Genomic DNA, 21,836 nt, shown 5'->3' with positions numbered 1-21,836 from the left:
ACTTTTCAACTCGTTGGCGATAACCGGGGCTAGGAATATGACACGTCGTCTTATCACCAGTGTACAAACATTCCCATAGACAGTGACATCGCATATCCGTCTCGTTTAATCGCGAATATATACATATTTTATTTGTATTATTATTATTACATACAAGAAAATTGTTACGTAATATTTGTATTTTTTACATGTGAATTATAAATTGAAATAGGAAAATGATCACTTGAAATACTTTTATGTAAGTTCATATTTCCTGTATCACGAAATTTGATTCTTTTAATTATTTATTGATTTGAAGTAATTTTAAAAATACTTTGATTTGTTTTTAAATAATAGTGAGATCATTTTATCATTTCTTTATTTTGAACTTAAAAGAGATTATGATTAATTATATAGAGTATGCTTTTATTAAATCTCTATTGAACATCTTTTTGATATGAAATAATATTTAATTATAAGAATAATATTTCAAATAATATAATTTTATAACTACTTATAGATATCTAATTTAAAATATAGAATATCTTGTTCTAATGGAAGACACAAATACTAATTCAAACTACTACTAATGAATATAATTTTATATAATGATTATTTAATATATTATCTTTCAAAAGAAGAATCACAAATTTCTTGCTGTCATATTTCCTTTATTTTAGGCTCATTACACGCAACATTAAATACAGCAATCACAACGAATAATAATGTTTCTCGTGAAAGTCATCATTTCAGATAAACGTTAATTTTAATTCGTACGGTTAAAAATGAAGTTCGAAACTTTCACGAAAATGAGGTTATCCGTGATTTACCTAATTTGTAACGCAACGAAGGGATTCGGATAAAACGAACATTAGGAAAAAAAAGAAAAAGTTAAAAAGCGCATATCGTTATATTTAGAAAAGAATAAACCGCATAGTTCCCCGGGGTGATATTTAAAAGTCGACGCCAGTGTCGAAAGTTTTCCCTGCCTTTTCACGCAATTCTTTTCTTGGGAACGTAATCCCACGGGTGACTAACACTGACGCTGACATTGCTAAGCTTACGTAGAAAGTTTTGTAAGTACTTGTCTGTTTAAGTTATTACAGGATAAATGCTTGTCACCCAACTTAGTAAATCTTGGGAAAGATATGTTTGCGATTTATGCTACGTGATTTCTTTTCTTCATCTGTCCGGAATATTCGTTTGAAAATCGTTAATAATAACGTTTCAATTGAATCAAATTTGTATAAACAATATCCAATAGCGCTTACAATTTAGGAATATAATGATTGAATTAATTAAAATTTTTTGAAACTTTGAAAATTAACTCATTCATAATCAATTTTATCGAAAAATGAAAACTAGTTTATAAATTTCGCAAATAGAAAAAGTTTTATTTTTTATTTTTATTATACATTCTGAAACTCATGATTTTTTATTAGTAATGAAAATTATTTAAAAAATTTCTAAAATTAAAAAAACAAATTTGTTGCGTTAAGGATAAATATTCTTAATATAAAATCAAACAAATATAGGATCATTAATTGGAATTACACAATTTTACAAAAGAATTGCAAGGAAGTTCCAAATTATTTTCATTACTTCTTTTCTTATAATTCTCCTATCAAGTCATTTGGAAATATATCTAGCAATGTATTAACAGAAATTCTGGCATGAAAATTACATTTTCCTTGTTTTATTTCCAGGTGTGCGAGGACTTAAGAATGTATCCATCGATATTCCATTGGCCGTGGCAGATGGCACCACCGTCAATATGAGTTGTGGATACGATCTAGAATCGGATACTTTGTACACAGTGAAATGGTACTACAAACGTTTTGAATTTTTTCGATACATTCCTAAAGAAATGCCACCTACAAGTGCTTTTGGAGAATTGGGTAACAAAGTTCTCGTAAGTATTCATTATTCTTGCAAATATTAAATATTACTAGTAGTATACTTCTCATTCGTATGATGATTAAAAAATAATATATCAATTAAATTTTTTTTTTCTTTTCGATTATTTTATATTTATCATGTTTTCATTATATTAATAAATTAATGAATAATATATATTTCGTTACTTTTAATTAAGAATTTTTTGTTTACGAATAATAACTGGTTGCCTCGTTATTGAAATATACAAAGATTCGTGTAAATTAAAAAATTGAATCTCTTTTAAATAACTAGTTGCTTCGTTAAAATTCGTTAAAAATAAGGCGGTTTCACAACAGTAATCCGTGGTGGACGCTACTTCAGAGAATTGTCGCCGAGTTATTTCGAGCTAAGAACAGAGCTTTAGAATTTCTTACTTATTAAAAGTTGGAAGGCCGACCTCTGCGCGAATCACGTTTTACATTCGCGCCTGACGTGCAATCGTTGAGAACCGAGGAAACGGAAGTGAGTTTCCTCAAATTATATTTCTCCAAATTCGCCAAACCATGAAAGTTTGTTAGTACCATTCACGCCCTACTTTATTATATAATTATATTTAACAAACTATACACACTGCGCCACGTATTTTAACTTCAACTTAAAATGTATTCCCTGTCCATTTTTTTCATGCCATGAATTATGCACATATACGTATGTGCATAATTCTCATTGTAATCTTTGAGTAATGAACAAATTAATTATATTATTATGGATAGAGATTGGATAATAAAAATAGGATACAAAATAATCGAGGGAATTATAAGAACAATAATTTTAAATTTGGACCATGATATTGATAATAATGTACATTCATTAAATGTACATACATTTATGGATAATTATCCATAATAACTATGTAACAATTCTACAAAGAATATTTTATTTTAAAGAATAATTTCTTTCTTAATTAATTCGACATAAGCAAAAATTAAAAATATTGGAACATTCTTCTGTTAGAAAAAAGTAACAAGAATTATTTTTATTATATAAATCCTTCGAAATAAAACTATCTCCAAATCGTTGAAATTTAACTATGATATATTTGAAATCATTGTGTAAATTATTTAAAAAAATAATCTCTAAATATAAGTAAATAGGGCTCTCTTTATTCAACTTGGAATTCAAACAAGAAGAAGTTAAATCGGTTCATTTTTAAGGGAATTCAGACGTATACAGATTTCCATTCCGATACGATCGATAGAACGTTAAATTTTCGTCAGTCGCATTCTAATTTGCTAAAAGCATTCACAAACATCGGTGACCAAGCAAAATGTACCGTTGCTACGACCGGCTGATCTGGAAGAAATCCTGATTAGTTGAAACTCTTCGAAGCTTCCGGGTGTAAGCCGTGTTCTTTTAGACAGTTTAATTAATCTAACGAAATCTGGGAACAATTCTCTGGATTGATTCTACAATTCTAATATATTGAACCAATAAATACAAGTTGCTTAATTAATTCTACTTCGCTGCGATTAAATTAATCCTGTATATACGAATCTTCCATTCTTTCGATATGATTTTTCATTTATACAATAAAAATTTTGTATAAACGTTCAATTGATGATTTATCGATTTGTATCGATGACGAAAATCAATTGTCTAAATCTCATTTCTTATAAGAAATTATTCTTACTTTCTTATAAGAAAGTAAATAAATAGAACCTGTTTAAAAATACATCTCTATGTTTATCGTAAAAACCTTACCATATTATAAGAATTAATATGTTAATTATTATTTTCAAATAAAAATAATCGATAGAACATATAACTATAATAAAATCCTATTCATTCAACTTTTAAGAAATTTCAATAATAAATTATACGAATAATTTATATGTCATTTCATGTAAAAAACAAGAATAATATACAATTAATATTTAAGTAAAAATATACAATAATATTTTGAATTTCTTTTTTCCGATTCAGTCACATCATTTACCTTACCGTACCAGATAAATTAAATATAACGTATTAACGCAATAATTAATAACATGTTATAAACATTAAACATTCGAAATGAAATATCATTAATCAATAAATTATCGCGCAAGAATTGGCCTGATAAGTGAAAACCGTAATACCTTATAAAACACACACACACAGCGCGCGAGCGCTCGAAACACAAACCAACTGTTTAAATTACCATCAAGCTACGAGTACATTACGTACGCACATCTTATTAAGTGAAAGCAAAGAGGAAACGTAAATGAAGGTATAACTGAGTTCTGTCGTTTATTCTCTCGCTCAAGTAACTAAAATCATTTTCTCCGGCCGGAAAAATTATCCTCTCATTTCAAACTCTCATTACGTTGCGATATTTTTCCCTCCTTGTTCGTGCGCATCGCGTTTGCGCATACATTGTACACGATATGGCAGAGGCCTAAGGGACGCGCGAAACACAAACAACGAGCGAGGGGGATTACAGCATGGGATCGGGTTGGATTCGTATTTCGCAAACGGTAACATTATTAAAATTATCAGGAATGAGCCGGGATGAATTTATGCGTGGCGTTAGAGCCGCCGGCAGAATTGTCGAATCGATGAGAGAGATGCGCGAGATGGTGTGAAATAGTACGTAGAACAACCATGCATCGATGCGTGACTGCACGTCGATCGCCCATCGAATCCCACTTATTTTCCAGCGAAACGTTTCATCCGCAATTCCGTCCAATCCGTTTTTCTACCAATCCCAAGTAATTCCTCGAACGCATGAACAATAGTTGGCGGTGTTGTGTTTTCCACTTACGGTGTGGAAATTACACGGTCGATTCGTGCGTATGAAAAATCTTGCAGGATTTCTTCTTCTTCTTACGAGTAGTTAACCTCCGAGCGAAACTAGCCACTCTTGCTTGCTTCGGATGGAAATTGTTATTTCTTTCCATTCTTTCCATTCGTAAAAAAAAAAAAAAAAAGAAAGAAAGAAAATGGAAATGGGATGTTTGATCACTCTTGGATCATTTTAGGGTACATTGTAGTGATTTGAGATTTAGCTTTTAATTTTGAGTATGTATTAAGAAATATTTGAATATTGCATTTATCGTGAGATTTATGTATCAATTAATTTCTATCCAAGTGTAAATTTCGTGTTATTTTATTTGATTACAGAAACTTGATACTATGAAAAATGAAATGTAAAATCTGATAAAAAAAAGCAAGTACAAATGGTTTTTCGTAGTTTTCATAGTTTCTTCGATTTCGAAATATTTTTTTTCGATGAAGACTAAGAACAAAGCGTTTTTTTTTAATTGCTTCCTAAGCTGGATTTACATTGATCAACATATGAGTTTAAGTTTGTTTTATCTGACTCTCTCTAACAATGTTGTATTATTAACAACTTTAACTTTGAAGATTCTTAAAAATAGAATTAGATCAATTAGAATATTTTTATTATTTTTTATTTTTTTTATTTTGTTGGTGTAACTGACATTGAATTTTCATCCAATCATTAGCCACTTTTTATCTAAACACTTCTTCGATTATATTTATGTTATTATTTTTCGTTGCATGTGTAATTTTCTTTAAATTTTAACAAACAATGATAAGAAAATGCAATTTGAATTTTATATTTACCATTATAACGAATACTAAAATATTAAAATTAAATTTAGTATTACAATTGCATCTTTAATGCAATTTCAAGAAGGCCATTGTAATTATAGAATTATATACGATAATTACATTAAACTAGAATTATGAAACTGAGAAAATAAAAGGATTCATAAAAATTGCCCTCGTTCAATTTTAATTCACTATCCAACCTCATGATCTAATTAGATATAGTGCCTCTCCAACCACCTATGTCAAGCGTATGACGAACATTCTTTAAAGAAAATTTAAATTGATAAAAGATAAAACTACTAATTATCATTCAAATAAATTAAAAGTAATCAATAATCAAGTTTCAAGTGATCAGCTTAAAAAGTTTATCCAATTACAAATCACAAAATACACCGCAAAAAAATCGATATTCGAAACCATTTTATTTGAAAAAACTCCATCGATCAATATAATCAAAAAAAAAAAAATCGAACCTCAATGTAATCAAATTAACAAATTCCATCAAATCCTCTCTCTCTCTCCGTATCCCTTCTCCCTTGTTGTCATCAATATCCCCCCCTTCGGGAGAAAAGCAACGAGTGGTTAAGCGAAGATAATCGTTCGACGATTGGCAAGTTGGATCACGAGAATGTTCACACCGCGAGCGCAACACACCACTCGATGAAAATTGATTGTGTGATTTATACGCTGCCACCGGCAACATGTAATTAATCGTTGTTGCGAGGTATTGTTTGTCATGAACGGGCGAATGTGCGAGGATGTCAAAGGGAACGAGTAAGTGCGATCGATTTGCAATAAATGGTACGCACCCTCCATCCCTCCTCCTCCTCCTCCCATCCTTCCTATATGATCATCGACGCTTGAATTGACCCGATCGACGACGAACCGATCGCTTCATATCGCTTCATATTTTTCCAATTTTTTTTTAATTTAATTACACGGTATCAATTCACGGTGACGCGCAGGTGAAAATATATCCCCCGTTTTATCATCGTGGCCATCGTCGAATTTTATTTTAAATTGCGCCAATAAGTTATGCCCGGCGTGAAACAATTATCCCGCGTAGGTGGGCAGATGGACACGATGTTTCGGGATTTATATTTAATTGAAACAGATTCAATAAATTGGAAATCTTTTAAATTTGTTATTGCACGGCGAGGAACATTTTCGAGGACGTGCATATCGATATTGACATTTGTAACGAATGTAGTAAAAATAACTTGTCTCTCTGAGAAAGAGAAAGAGAGATTGATATAGAAATATATATATATAGAATTTTGTGAAATACGATTTTTTATTTCGTTGTGATTTTTTTTATAATTGTTGGTGATCGTTTCTTTTTTTTCTTTCTTTGATTATCCATTTAGTATATTCTCTCTCTAAGTTAATTAATCTTCGCGTCAATGTTACTTTTTAATTACGTTACAGTTAAATCAAAGTGATGCTCATCGCGTAGTTTTAAGGGACTTGCAACCAAGCCACACTGGAAAATATCGCTGCGAAGTTTCTGGCGATTCTCCATCGTTTACTACTATAACGGTCGCCGCTTACTTATATGTTGCTAGTAAGTATCATAATTTAATTTCATTTACGTTAGGAACAATAAAAAATTAAACGGTTTCTAATAATTTTATATAACTAAGCAATCAATTATTTAAGATTTATCATCCTGTTAAATCATCAAACGGTTTAATAAACAGTTAAATCGAATTTTATAATAATTTTATCGGCAATAATTACGCGATCGTTTATCTATTTAAAATTTATTTACCTCGAATGCTGTTTGAAAAAAAAGAAACTTAATTATTTTATATACTTATAACGAACAGATTTAAATTTCTACTTTTTCTTTTCGAGTAAAAATATATATGAAAAATATATAATAACGAGTTATTTCTTCATTAGTATGCAAACTCGCAATTATGAAGTCATTTAGCGAATAAAAATATATTCGCACTCGAAAGGCTGTGAAAAGGCATTAACAGCCTCCGATAACCACGGTATCTGCTTACGCGTGATATAAATAATGCAGCCAACGGGGATAATTTGTTCGTAAGGAACATTAAGAAATAGTAAAACAGTGCAGCATTAGCGCTCGTTTAATATTCCTAAAAAAAAAAAAAATATGTAAAATGAAGTTCTCCTTACGAATACGAATTATATATATAAATCATCGCTTCTTAAGGGCTAGAGGGCCATTAAGCGTTTCCTACCTCATTTAATATTTTTATATCCTTACCTAATCCGTATCAACATTAGTTAAATAAATCGGTCTGACACTTTCTTCTCTTTATCACGATAAGATAAATAATACGATGATACGACAGAATTGTCAAATATACAGTTCCTTCGCTTATTTACCGATTTTTCCCCCGCAAAAATGAAAACCGTGAGATTAAAAACAACTTTAAACACGGGACAAAAACCGTGCAAGTAATAAAATCGAGTACGACGGATCGGTCTCATTAAATCACCGAATACAGCTTCTTTTCATTCAATCTTTCACGGTTCTCTTAACCGAGTTACTGTTAATTAACAACCTTCCCCTATTCTAATAAACATAACCTCGCTCTCGCCTCTTTTCAGTATCATTTTCACCTACTTTCCTACCTCGCGCGGATTGATCCTTTAACACGCACTATTAACTTTCAATGAAGAAAAAAAAAAAAAGAAAAAAAAAAAAGAAAACGCACGAAGCTCATTCAAATACCTGGGACAAGAGTCGAGAGAACCGGATCGTGACCCATTATTTTTTCCTTTCTATCCCCTTTTCCTTTCATCGAATCGATGTCATCTTCGACTCTTACTTTTCCACGTTGATCATTCCGCGCGATGAGTTAACTGCGGTTAATTGAAATCGAGGCACGATTCGACGAGTGACGAAACGAGAAAAGAGGAAGAGAGAGAGAGAGAGAGAGAGGAATAAAAAGGAGAAGGAAGATAGGAGAAAAGGATAGAATATCGTGCCTCGTTCCCACCGTCTCGCATCCTCGTTGAACGTCGACTTAACGACGCCACAACCGCGGTAGCGATTCTTCTTTGAAGAGACGAGGTGATTGCCTCTCCTTTCCGATCACGGATCGCTCGTAAAAGCTCGATACTGGATCGAGCCTTCGAATCTCGCCTTGTATCCCTCAAACCTTGCTCCCTCCCTCTCTCTCTCTCTCTTCCACTTTTCTTCCTTTTCTCCATTCTCACGAGACAGGATGATCGTCTCGCATCCACAACATTACCAAACAAGTTCAAAATGGTAATCTTCGGCCGATCGAGTGTCCTTGAGAGTGAGGCAAGAGGAGAGAGAGAGAGAGAGAGAGAGAAAGGAGGGACTTGGAGATACTCAGGCGGAAGTCATTCAAGCCGAAGTGAGACAATTCTTTGACAGTTCGCTACCGGTACCAGGAAATTGACTGCCTTCTGTGGACGGCATAATGATCCCTCGAGATGTACAATGACGTGTTACGTATTCAGGAATACCTCGATCTAGCCTGGCTTCGGCCTCGGAAAAGTATCGTTCGACAATAGACTTCCTATCCGTTCTTGAAACGTGCGAGGATGAAAGGGGAAAAAGTAAATCGGATCGAAAGATGTATTCCAACAATGTATATGTTCTGTTGATGATAATCGATGCAACGTTATAAACATGAATGAATAAGTAAATGAACCGTTGATATGATTGCACTTATTTAAATGCTTGAAATTAGGTGAATGTAATTTGATTTTAAAAAGCAAATATCTAACTAACATATTCTTTTCTCATCGTTAGTTTATCGATGTTCTATACACGCTTTGCTCGAGGATATATTATATAATGGAAGATAATTATGAAACAAGATTTTTCTGTTATTAAGTAATTCAATGAATTTCAGATTTACCAAAAGGGGATCCTCAAATTAGAGCCGAAAAGATACGCTATGCGGTGGGAGACACGGTGCGTGCAAATTGCACCGTTCCTTCGGGAAATCCTCCGGCGAATGTGACATGGACTGTGAATGGAGTACAGGTGGGTTTATTAATATAAAAACTTTTGAGGGTCGATAAGCTACCGTTGTTACTTGAATCAATTTATGCTATATTTTATTAAATGGATCAAATAATATTAAATAAAACTGTTAAATGTAACTAATTACTAAATAAAAGATTAATAAATTTAAATTGAATAATTATTCGTGAAAGGAAAAAATAAATAAAAATTAAAGTAATAAAATCTAAGATTCTTGAAAAATTTTTTTCGAATATTTTTTATATTTTTCACAAATGATTTACCGTAAATTCTTCAACTTTAAGATGTTTTTGGAATATTTATAAATATAATGAACGTGTAAAAAGAATGATAAATAATTATTAGGTAACTGAATTTTATATGCATCTTAAATATTCTTCCCGCGTACAGATATCAATTTGTACCTGTATCAATGTAAATCACATATGTCTTTAATTTGAAATGAACCGGCCTCCAATCATGTAATCCTGGTCTGATATTTGCCGTTCTCATAAATTTACGGTACGTCAATGATAATTGAAAAATGAGAGATAAGCTTCAAATTTTAATTTAAAATTTCCACGTATAAATCTGTGGAACTTATTAAATAAAAATTTTCAAGATGAAAAATACGAAAAAATTAACGAACACAAAATGTGTTCTTAGTTTCATAAATAAAAAAAAGAACTGTGAACAAATTATTGTTAATTGTTTGTAATTAAATGTTCGAAATGTATATACTATTAATAACACATAAAGTTTGTTCACATCAAAAATTGATGTTATTTATAAACTCAAACCTATACTTTTCATAAATTTTTTTAATCTAAATATCTAAAATTTATTCTAATAAGTTTATTACGATTGAGTGATAAAGATAAATGAAAAAGATTATTATTGTTTCTACCAAATATAATATAATATTGTTATTCTACTTAAAAATTACATAAAATTTATATTCAATGCTAATTCTGCAAATTTCAAATAATTCTATCTAGAAGATAACTAAATGGAATATAAAAACTTAAAAATTCACTATTCTCTCATAACATAAAGCATTTATATTGCTTTTTAACGTTATTTTCTATAATAAATATTCATTCTATACACACAAATAATAAAATAAAATTAAAAAATGCATAAAAATCAAAAAAGGTTTCACGTGTAATTTTCTATGTAATTTCCTTTTATTACACGATCGAGATCAATTAAATAAATGTATATAAACATTAATAAAAAAAAAAAAATATCGAGAAAATGTATGGAATGTGATTCACATAGATTCTCCAATACAACAATACCGTTATAAGTGTGGAAAGTCACCGAAGAAATTATTCTTAGTTCAGTCATTTTCTAACTTTTATTCGATACAAAGTAACAATTTGAAATTATTCAGCGGATTTCCTAACAATCCGCTAAATATTATACTTGTAAAAGAGTATACCATAAACTATTCATAGTCTCTTTTAAAAAAAGATCATAATAAGTGTCTATGGTATAATCGAAAAGCAAGAAGTACTGTTACATACTTATGTATAGTATTAAATCTTATCCTGTTTATTTTTCTTTCCTTTCGCGTTCCAGTAATAATGTATGCACGTTTTAATAACGTTTTCCTGATTTAAAACATAATTTTTTACGTAATATTTATACATCTTCCATTCGACAAATTTTATTTTATTGCAAAAAAAAAAAAAAAAAAAAAACAAAAATACGATAATAAGAAAGAATGTTTTACGTACACATTTATAATAATCTAAAAAACGCATCAAGTCCTTTCGATAATTATTATTTGATATAATTATTCTATACCTTACGCGTTTAATATTATCTCAATGTAAAATGTATCTAAACATTATTAAATTTTTACAAATTAAATTATTTCTATTAAAATTAAATATAATTGGGAGATAGAATTAATACTATGTATTATGTATCATGTATTGAATTACTTAAATGTACATATAATTATTTTACGAATAATTACACGTACATATAAAACGTATTACATATAATGCTCAATTAATTTTGTATTTGATTTTATTTATTAACGAAGTGAAATACATATTTCCATTTCGTTATTCTCATTTCACATTTTATAAATAGAATTTTATAATTTTCCAGGTAAATTCCAGCTTCATGATGAACATTACGGACAAGTTTGGTGACAATCAGCAATTGATGACTATCGCAGGATTGGACTTCGAGACTATACAAGATAGCTTTAACAACGGAAGATTACATATTGTTTGCAATGCTAACGTCTTTCATTTGTATAAAAAACAAGCAGATGTTATTTTGATCGAGGAACGGCCACGTCTGGCATCAGTATTAGGAACCCGAGAATCTTCTTATATTGGTACATCTTCTAAATCTCTTAGCTGGCTACATTCGTAATATCGCACAATATACTCTCTTTTCATAACCGGTATTGTGCTGTTCAGACACTTCGAGATGTACGAAAAAAAATGTATCTTTTTATTTTTGCCAATAACGAGTATTGTAAATTGTAACGGCTAGTAAAAGACGAGGAGGGATTAATAACGATTCAATGCGACGAAAATCAAAGGAAATATCCGGTGGCGGATATTGATTTTTCAGGAATAAAGAAACAGTTGTAAAGCGAAAAATACAACGAAATTCAAAACAGTTGTGCATATTGATGATAACACTTGTATTGAACGCGTGTGCAAAGGGAAAGCCGGATATGCAGAAAACCTTTTACATCTTTTACATTTGGGGAAACATGACGCGATCATTCGACGTCATAGAGAAAAAAATTCTTATAAAATATATGTTCATGTCACCTATATTCAATGTGTTAATTAATAGAATTATTTCTATTGATGAAATCAATGAAATTTATAATTGTTACGAACGAATTTTATAATTTATGATATAAAAATATCTTTGCTCGACTACAATTTCGAATGACACCGATTAAAATGAAACTTAACAAATTTGAAGATAAACGAATGATAGACGGAAAGTATAAAATTTCAGGAATGCATGCATTCCTGAAGATACAAATTATATCTTGTATAAAGAACGATGGATAAATTTTAAATATGAATTTAAGAATTCAATACGAAAAAATTCTCTCTACATAAATGTTAAACTATAATATTTTTTAATTCTATTTTTTGTTTTATCTTTTCTTTTTGTTTTCTTCTCGATAAAGTATATAAACTTTATAATTATTTTTATATTATTAATAAATATTAATCATCAGTAAAATTCATGTGCATGCATTTATGCAAAAGTTAAAAGTGCAAAAATGTACATTATAGTACAAATGCATAGCATAATAAAAAACGCAAAATATCTAATTATTATTAAATTATATTGTGTAATTAACATTTATAGTATTTGAAGTATGAAACAAATATCCATTCAAGCCCTATTTTTTAAAAATTCGTATAAAAATTTGATTTTGCATAAAATTGACGATAATCAAATACAAAAAAATTTTTCGCTATCGATAATGAATATCGGCAATCAAAATAAAATTTCCCCTATCGATAATAGTTATCGGTAGTGGAAAAAAATTTCCATTATTGATATTGGTTACCGATAACCAAGAAATTCCAACAGTAATAGTTATTGAACAATAATTTAATTATTTATCATAATGGTTTATAACAAGTACATTTTTTTTATTTTTTTTTTAAATTTCATAATGATTGCTTTCTATTTGAATAGAAATTAACTTTTATTCAATGATTTGCAAAAAAAATTAAAAACGTAAAGTCGTAAAAGATGAATACGTAAAAAAAATTTATTTACACTATTGAAAAAATTAATTATATTTATGTTAAAATATCACTAAGTGTACTAAATCTAACTATCTATATCTAACTGATATCTAACTAAAAAAAATATAATCGATTCCTTTTCTATTCTATCCAAATAATTCATTAACTAAATCTTCAATTGTATTGTAGATAATTTTTACATTATTTTATTTTAACATAAGAAAAATAATGATAGAATTCTGAAAACGTAAGAAAAAGTAAAAATAAAAGTATCATAATTAGATTTTATTTTAAATAATATTAAGAAATTCTAAAAAAAAAAAATTTGAATAATATGGAAGATTTTCTTATAATTTCTTTTTTTTCTTTCTTTTTTTTTTTTTTTTTTGGAAAAAAAAGCTATTTTTTCTTCAAAAAAATTCCGTGTGAAAAAAAATGATTTTAAAAAATTAAAAGATCAAGATATAATTTATTTCAAATTTTTCGTATAATTCTGTTTCTCTGAAAATGTTAATAAATAAATATAAATTCATAAACAAGTAAATATAAATAAAAATATTATAAAATGTCATTCGATTTAAACACTATTAATTACAAAAAAAATTTGTTCGCGTCAGTAATTACGATATTGAATATACTATATCAAAATTAAATCTTTATAATTATCCTTATTATGTATCCTTAAATGATATATGAATTTATATATATTGTTTTTCTAATTTCAGGGCATGCATCAACGCAATTTACACAAACTTCATTTGCAAAATGGTTTATTGCCTCATCTGCTCTGTTACTACGCCACTTCAGATAACAACGATGAACCTGTTATTCACCCAATATGCATATGACTGTATTGAAATGGAGAGGGCAAATTGTTTGTAAAATTTTAAAACTTAAGTGAGACGAGGAAAGAATGACAAATTTTTTGGTTAATATAAATATCGACCGTATGTTATTCGTGTAAATAGGATAAAAAAATTAGCTAATTATCTACGTGAAATTGCGACCTGCGCTGTCTCATTGCAACGAGACAAATTTATAATCTAAATAACATGTCATAATATTATGTATTAGATTGATAAAGTGTCGCGCCAAAGTGTTCGAAAATTTATTTCAATACTATTATACCATGTTTTCTATCCTCTAACAATGATTTTGATACATTTAAAGAATCTTCCGTAAAATATAGCTGCCAGAATATATCATCTCACGTTTATAGGTAAAAGCTGTTATTGTTTGTGAATAAAGTTTTACTTAAGTGAAAAACAAATAAATAATTCACCTCCGTTATTTTCGTTTTTCTCTTCCTTAAAATTATTTCTATTCCATTTTTTCCTTATTAAATATTCCTATTATAATTATATTATAATTATTTATTAAGCAATATTAGTTTGTACTTTAAATATAGAATTATATATTATTGATAAAAATGTGTATATGCATAAAATTTGTTATATTTAATAAATATGTATATATAAAAAAAATGGATAATATCATAAAATAAAATTTAAAACATCTTATTATTATTAAATTTAATCTTCCTTTAAAATTCTCAAAATAATTATTATCCTAACAAAAAATGTACAGAACAATGTAATTTAATGACAATACCAATACAAATTTGTACAAATAAAGAGCAAATTACATAAGAGCATTTAATTTAGAAACATTAGTGTTTTCATTCTTAATCTTCTTTCGGCACTTGATTTTGAAGTTTCATTTCTATCACATCCACAGTTGCATCTCTAACTTTACTTTTTTCAAGGCCCAATTGTTGAATTTTTTCCATTTGTTCAGTAACATAAGCTACTCTTCTATCAAAGTAATCCTTTGCATCTATAACTTTTTTTTGAGCATAATAACCAGTTCCAATATCAATTAGAACATTATCAGTTTCTACTAGTTTGCCAACTACGTACATCGAGCCAGTTAATGGCACAAGAATTTCGTTTCCTTAAAAGAAATTCAACAATATTATTAATATAATATAGGTTAAAGACTCATATTTTCTAACCTCTAAGAAAATATTAAAAAATTAAACATTAGAATATATATAATTTTTACATATATAATTTTTACATAACACAAAATTAATTAAACTTACCTTCCAAGGATGGACTAATTTTTTCAAGACATGAACCTGATTCTTGAAATTTACTTTGAGCAATTTTTAATGTTTGCAATGAATCTTGGAAAACACCGAGTTCTTGGTCTAATTGTTGTTTTAACATTGTAAGTTGTTGAAGATTTAAAGTTGTTAAATCTATTTTTTGTAAATGTGGCGTTTCTGTCATCGAAACTTCTGACATTTTAAATTATTTACTATAAAAATTAATCGAAATCAACGATTTTCCGTACACTCTAACCGTATATCCAAAAACGGTCAACACCGGAGATAAACTCATATGTTTAATCATTACTTTTAAACTTTACTAGATGGCGCAAATGTATCTACACTACTAGTGACATCTTAACTTAACAAAATTAACTATGAAAAGAAACAACATTCTAAGAGACTATTTATCTTTTGTAGTAAATCATATTTAGAGATTACATATTAATTCCGCGTCTCATGTTCTGAAATATCGACGACGAAAAAATAATGTTTGTTACGCCATCTGTGATTTATTGAAATCAACAAAAAAACTATATCCATTTTATCATCAAAAAAAATAAAAAAATAAAAAAAAAAAATACATGTGTACTATGAAAAAATCTTAATTTGTTGTAGAATACAACAATAAGCTATGATAATATATTATAGATATAAAAAGAATAACAAGAAAAAAATTTAATATACGTTTTAATATATTCTGACTTAAGTGCTATCAATTTTTATATAATTTAATAATTAAAAATACAAATAAATATTTCTAATAAATACTTCCTAATACAAGCTTCACAAAACAATCAATCATTGATCATTTGCAAAACAACTAATAAAAGAAGTTATAAGAAAAACTTACGCAATAAACTATACCCCAAAATTAAATTATATCATAATTCAATTGTATATAATTTTATATAACAAATAACTATTACTACAATAATAAATAACTACAAATAACAAACACTATACAACACCATATAAGACATAACATTCAAATACTTCATATGTATATCAATATCTTATATATTCATTGCCATGAAAATATAAAATATTGATATTTAAAATTTAAAACCAAAATAAAAATGCAAAATGAGTTAATGCATTTTATTGATCACAATCTTTTTTAATGTCAACAGTATTCATAATAATATTACTATTATATTATATTACAATAATTATAATAGCAATAATATTACTATTATTATTATTACTGTACATGCAATGACATATATTTTACTCAAAGCAGTAATTCTATAGCTGCAAGCTATAGAAGCTACCCACTTATATTCTAAAACTTATACCATTTTTATTAAAAAATTTCACGATTCGTTAAACTTCACTAAACTTAAAAAAATATCCAAATTGTAAAGATAATTTCGATTCCTAAGAAGAAACATCATCCTAGTCTTCTTAAAAATACGATTTTAAAATATTCTCATCTAAACCTACAAGTTTTTATAGTTTTCATTCATTAGCTAAATACATTGCGTAGTATAAATTTAAAAATAGTATTTTCCTATACATAACAATCTAAAGATTTTAGAGAGCCTACTTAGAGAAAAACCTCATTAAAATGAAGAGAATTGCATGAAATACAATTATTCTTTACCAGTACTCTATTGTATATTAATACACTGTTTGAAAGAAAAAGGATTAATAAAAATTATATAAAATAAAAATATTATTTTCGAATTGACGATAATTTCAAAAATCCTATTTTCTCGAAATATAACTGGTAACTTATGTATGAAACAAACTTATTTAGAAGATTAGTATAATAATTAATAAAAGGAAAGAGCGATTCAATAAATATGATTATGGAATAGTATAAAATATAAAATTCTATAACGAATATTCACAAATGTTCCTAAAAAATATAAGACACAGAAATTTAAATTCGACATTTTAAATGATTTGGAAAAGGATTTTCTCAACAATGACAAAAAAAAATATACTTACAGTGTTACAGCAAACGCAGAATGTGAAAAGAATTGCTGAAAAAGGAAACAATTTAGTAGCCAGAAGGGCTACAAACAAAAATATCTTCCACTCGAAATAAATCCGAACAATAAACCGCGAGTGGAATATTCATTTTGTATCGCAACATTAATAAACTAACACTTTTTTAGAAAATAGAAAAATTATTATATCAAGCATTGATTTAATACATTTCGAATATTAATTAATTTACAATTGAGAAAAAAAACTGAAAAATTTCCGGAAATAATCGAATATTTATGCAATATTATCATTTAAAAAATACAACATTAGTAACGAGAAATTCAGTGCAGTCTTTCATGACTGCCGCCGTACAATCATCCTTGTTAGCTTGCTTTGGCCAACGTGAGATGATTCAGGAACATATGTAGAAATATTTCCACAATCTTGGTGGAAAAAATTTGGGCATTTAATGTTCGTAATATTACTAAAACAAACGCGACTATTTCTTAAACGCAACACTACTTTTCAAAACGAAATCGATAAAATTATTATTGATGCATGAAATAGAAATCTATTATCAATTAAAAGGAGAAATGATGTAATCTTCAATACTAATTTACAAGAAATTTATAACAATTCATAGTCAAAAAAAAAACGCGATACGTTATAATTTCCAAAGATATTACAAACGCGATTCTTATTTTAAAGAAACGATCATTCAAACCGTAATTGCCTTTTCGCAACTCTAATGCAAACGCGACTCTCGTTTCGACGCAACACTAATTCAACCCGTTAGTTAATCGCAACACTAATAAGAAAAATCGCGATGCCCATGATGACTGGATCTGATAGGCCTGCATGCAATCGGCCAGACAATACAACAAACAATTACTACATATTACTAAAACGAGCACAGAGACAAAGTAGTAACAATGACTTCCCATTCTGTGGACCCAAACAAAATCCAAAAAATGAGAAGCCATTCGTTGCAGCCCCTCTTCGTGACAGTTTGTCGAGGCCTCTTCGGTCTTCCTCCTTCGGGCGCAATGCCCGCTGAAACTTAAATCTAGGCTCGAGATTCACTACTCGTAAAACAAAGAAAAAAAGAAAAAAAAAAGTCTAAATCGCGGAAACTGATGCACATGGACGACTAACGATCATTGATGACCATTGTCCGTACATGTGCAGAATCTCGAGCGCAACGTTCGTTTCGAAACCAAATCGCGACCGCGACCGCGGAATTCGAAAAATCGAAAGCAAAGCCAGAAACGAGTGATCGCTGAATGATCACTCGTCTCAGCCTTACACTCGTCTTTCAAATTTGATTTCCTGAAACAGATTGTCACGCGAAAACGCGCCTACCCGATCGGAGACTGTGACAATCTGCCCGGCCCTACCTACTTATAATTAACATTCGCACCAGAAAGTATGCTACCTATCCTACCTAACCCTATATTTAAAAAAATGGCAAAACGGGCACACCAACACATTCATTCCACGATTCTCACGCATAATGCTCGGGCGCAAAAGCCTACACTAGGGAAAGCGTCCCGGGACACCTCCGACACCCGAGCTTGGCACGCTACTTTCACACTCTAACTTTACGTACCATTTTCCTGAAATCGACTGACGATGGCTAGCGACCTTTGCGTGAAATATCATATCTCAATTTTAATTATTAATATTTGTTAACAAAAGAATATTTTACAGTTTTATATCTAATTTGTTATAATTTGAAAGTAAAAAATCTAATATTATGGACAAGTTATTGTTTGAAATTATTGTAACGAGATTAATCATAAATATGCTAAATACTTCGAGTTATATCGTATAGAATAACATATTAAACGACGCAATTCCACAGCCTAACCACACACACAAAATGTGGAAAATACATCGTGCACGATCACTAACTCATCGTCAATCGCTGAAAAATTTTTATTAACTTATGAACTAAAATCATCATGCCCTTTGCCTCTCTCTCACCCAAGTAACACCTGGGTACGTGAGTGAGATCCTGGCATTAAACATGGAAAGGATTAAATCTGAAAATCCTGAGCTAAAAATAATATTAGTATATCTAACGGACTAATGTTTTGTAATTCAAGATCTGTTAATTTTATTTGAAACTTTGATAAATTTATTTTATAAATTTAAGAAGCTATATTAATTCAATATAACAAAAGAGAAAAAATATGCAAACGATATAATATGCAAATTAATATTCAAAAAAATTTATTTATGACAATTAATAATAAATTTACACACAATAGTAAGAAATAATTGAATCTTAATAAAAATATATGTAATGAAAATAACCTCAGGCGATCACTTTATCAAAGCATATTTCCGAAAATACAAAACTAGCATACATAAAAGTTTTTGCTTCGATTCAGAGATCTACCTGTCGCGAAATATCTTCTTGCACATAATATTTCATACATTTTTTTACAAAAAAAATAAAATATTTTTATATTTCAAATGATAGATTTACATAAATAAAAATCAAATAATTAAATATTACCGATGAAATCGAAGATAAAATTAAAAATTGTTATTATACGCGACGTGCAAGAAGATCTATCCTATTCTAATAAATAAAACAGAAGAAAAAAAATGTTACTACTCACGAGTATAATAAATACCCGTGGTCACTGTGCTCGTGCAAAAATCTACGTATACAACCAGTCACTCGTGTCGATTTGGACCTTTCGTCCTACGACATGATTGAATGACCAGAGGAACATAAATGCATGCGACTCACCATTAGATGCGAAGAATTTCTATGGCACATTAGGAAGTCATCATCGTGAAGAAGGATGTGGAACATCTAACAAAGAACGAAATATAATTTAAAACATAGTTGAGATAATTTAAAAAAATTAAAAAAAAATTAAAAACTCTATTAGTATAATAGTAATAAAAATTGAAATGAATTTTGATAATGATAAAAGCTAAAAATCTAATCATACTATATCGCGATAAAGAATAAGAAATTTTTATTTTAGATAAAATACAATATTTACCTCTTCGCGTGATGGATGACCGCCTTATATTCTTGAGAGAAACACTGACTCTAATTTCGCGTTATCCATTAAAGGATTTAAGAAAACTATTACGAAGCAAACACTGATTCTAATTTCGCGTTATCCATTAAAGGATTTAAGAAAACTATTACGAAGCAAACACTGATTTTAATTTCGCGTTATCCGTTAAAGGATTTAAAAAAACTTTTACGAAACAAAGCACTGATTTTACTGACCGCATTGCGCGCGATCACAAAAATAACACTGTATCATTAGAGAGGAGTGATATAGAAAAAATAAAATTAAAAAAATAAATCAAGAAACAAGTGTAAAAATAAATAAATAAATAAATAAAAGAATATGTGAATAGATAAATAAATAACTGAAAAAATAAATGAAAAAATAAATTGAAAAATAAATATTTAAAAAAAATAATATGTAAACGATTAAATAATTAAAGCAATAAATAAAAAATAAATTAAAAAATAAAATGAATAAATAATATATTATATATAATAGCAATATTATAAATATTAATTTAAAATAAATTTTATAATATTAAAAATTATTTATTATGTTAAACAATTTAATTAAAATGTTATAATATCGATCTACTCCTCAATTAAGTTCGATAAGAAATGATCGTTCCGTCGCGACCTGTCTTGTATTTATAAGACGCGAAAATTTACGGAAATATACGTACTTTACCGATGGCTTTAAAATCGAGTTTTCGAATATAGCGATTAATAATTTCTCAATTATTATTAGATTATTAGATTATTATTGTTAATTTATGCATTTAATAATTTATTATATATATATATTAATTAATATATTATATATATAACTATTATATTAATTATAAGAAGATTGAACATGTATTTTTTAAATTATTGTTTCAGTACATGTTGCTTAAATTATTATCATCGAAAAAAAGAAAAAAAGAAAAAAAAATTTCTAATTATTACGAATATCAATAGTATAATAACGCATCACTATTTTGATTTGAATCACGAATTAGGGAAGAGAAAAGTGTGCGTTCGGAACATGTCGGGCGTCATATGGACGCGACTCCCAATTTCTTGGAAAAGCTATATTATGGAAAAAATATTATCAGCCTCGAGAATAATAATAAACAAAAAGGAAAAATACGTTAACATTATAATGAGACACATTTAAAAATGTTATTTAGAAACGCAATACGTATAACTATTATAATTTATTTTCATAAAATAAAATTGATTTTCTGCGTTCAATAAATTACGTTCAATAAAATTTTTCAATAAAAATAGATAAAAAGATTATAGAAATTTATTTTTCTAAATTATTATAAGAAATAACACGTTAAAATTATCACTTAAAAATTTATCGTGACATGTACGTACTCTAAATCATTTTTCGAAGTTATTCCGACAATCAAACGACAATTTTTCTAAATAAAAATCAAATTCGTAAAAGAAATCTATAAAAAAATCGATATTAAGATGAAGCAACAAGTGAATTCGAACCTCGATTCAAAGTACGAAATACCGGTAATCTTGACAAAAACGATT

General features: G+C 28.4%; 3 protein-coding genes across 5 annotated transcripts in view; 2 read left to right on the top strand and 1 right to left on the bottom strand.

Annotated features, from left to right (window-relative positions):
- LOC725024 (autophagy-related protein 16-1) overlaps window positions 1–1,846 on the top strand; it is a 572,103-nt gene extending 570,257 nt beyond the window's left edge. For 2 of the 3 annotated variants that reach the window (XM_026442878.1, XM_026442879.1), the window contains one exon: window positions 1,686–1,812. Coding sequence is in view for 1 of the 3 variants with exons in the window: in XM_026442880.1 (XP_026298665.1) it covers window positions 1,686–1,701 (16 nt within the window). In the remaining 2 variants the exon portion in view is untranslated. Of the gene's footprint in view, window positions 1–1,685 lie in introns of all 3 variants that reach the window. The other variant, XM_026442880.1, reaches the window with a different exon arrangement.
- LOC724936 lies at window positions 1,754–11,848 on the top strand. The gene is made up of 4 exons (XM_026442952.1): window positions 1,754–1,891; window positions 6,901–7,036; window positions 9,339–9,472; window positions 11,576–11,848. The coding sequence occupies exons 1-4, from the start codon at window positions 1,754–1,756 to the stop codon at window positions 11,846–11,848; spliced, it is 681 nt and encodes a 226-aa protein (XP_026298737.1).
- A 2,873-nt stretch (window positions 11,849–14,721) lies between these two features.
- LOC411936 (prefoldin subunit 5) lies at window positions 14,722–15,626 on the bottom strand. Its single transcript, XM_395405.4, has 2 exons — window positions 15,311–15,626; window positions 14,722–15,159 (listed from the first exon to the last, which is right to left on the bottom strand). The coding sequence occupies exons 1-2, from the start codon at window positions 15,513–15,515 to the stop codon at window positions 14,891–14,893; spliced, it is 474 nt and encodes a 157-aa protein (XP_395405.1). The 5' UTR covers window positions 15,516–15,626; the 3' UTR covers window positions 14,722–14,890.
- Window positions 15,627–21,836: the final 6,210 nt, after the last annotated feature.

The sequence above is a fragment of the Apis mellifera genome, linkage group LG9 (assembly GCF_003254395.2).
Source record: "Apis mellifera strain DH4 linkage group LG9, Amel_HAv3.1, whole genome shotgun sequence".
NCBI lineage: Eukaryota > Metazoa > Arthropoda > Insecta > Hymenoptera > Apidae > Apis > Apis mellifera.
The sequence above is the reverse complement of the archived record's forward strand: the minus strand, read 5'-3'. Positions and strand labels throughout refer to the sequence as shown.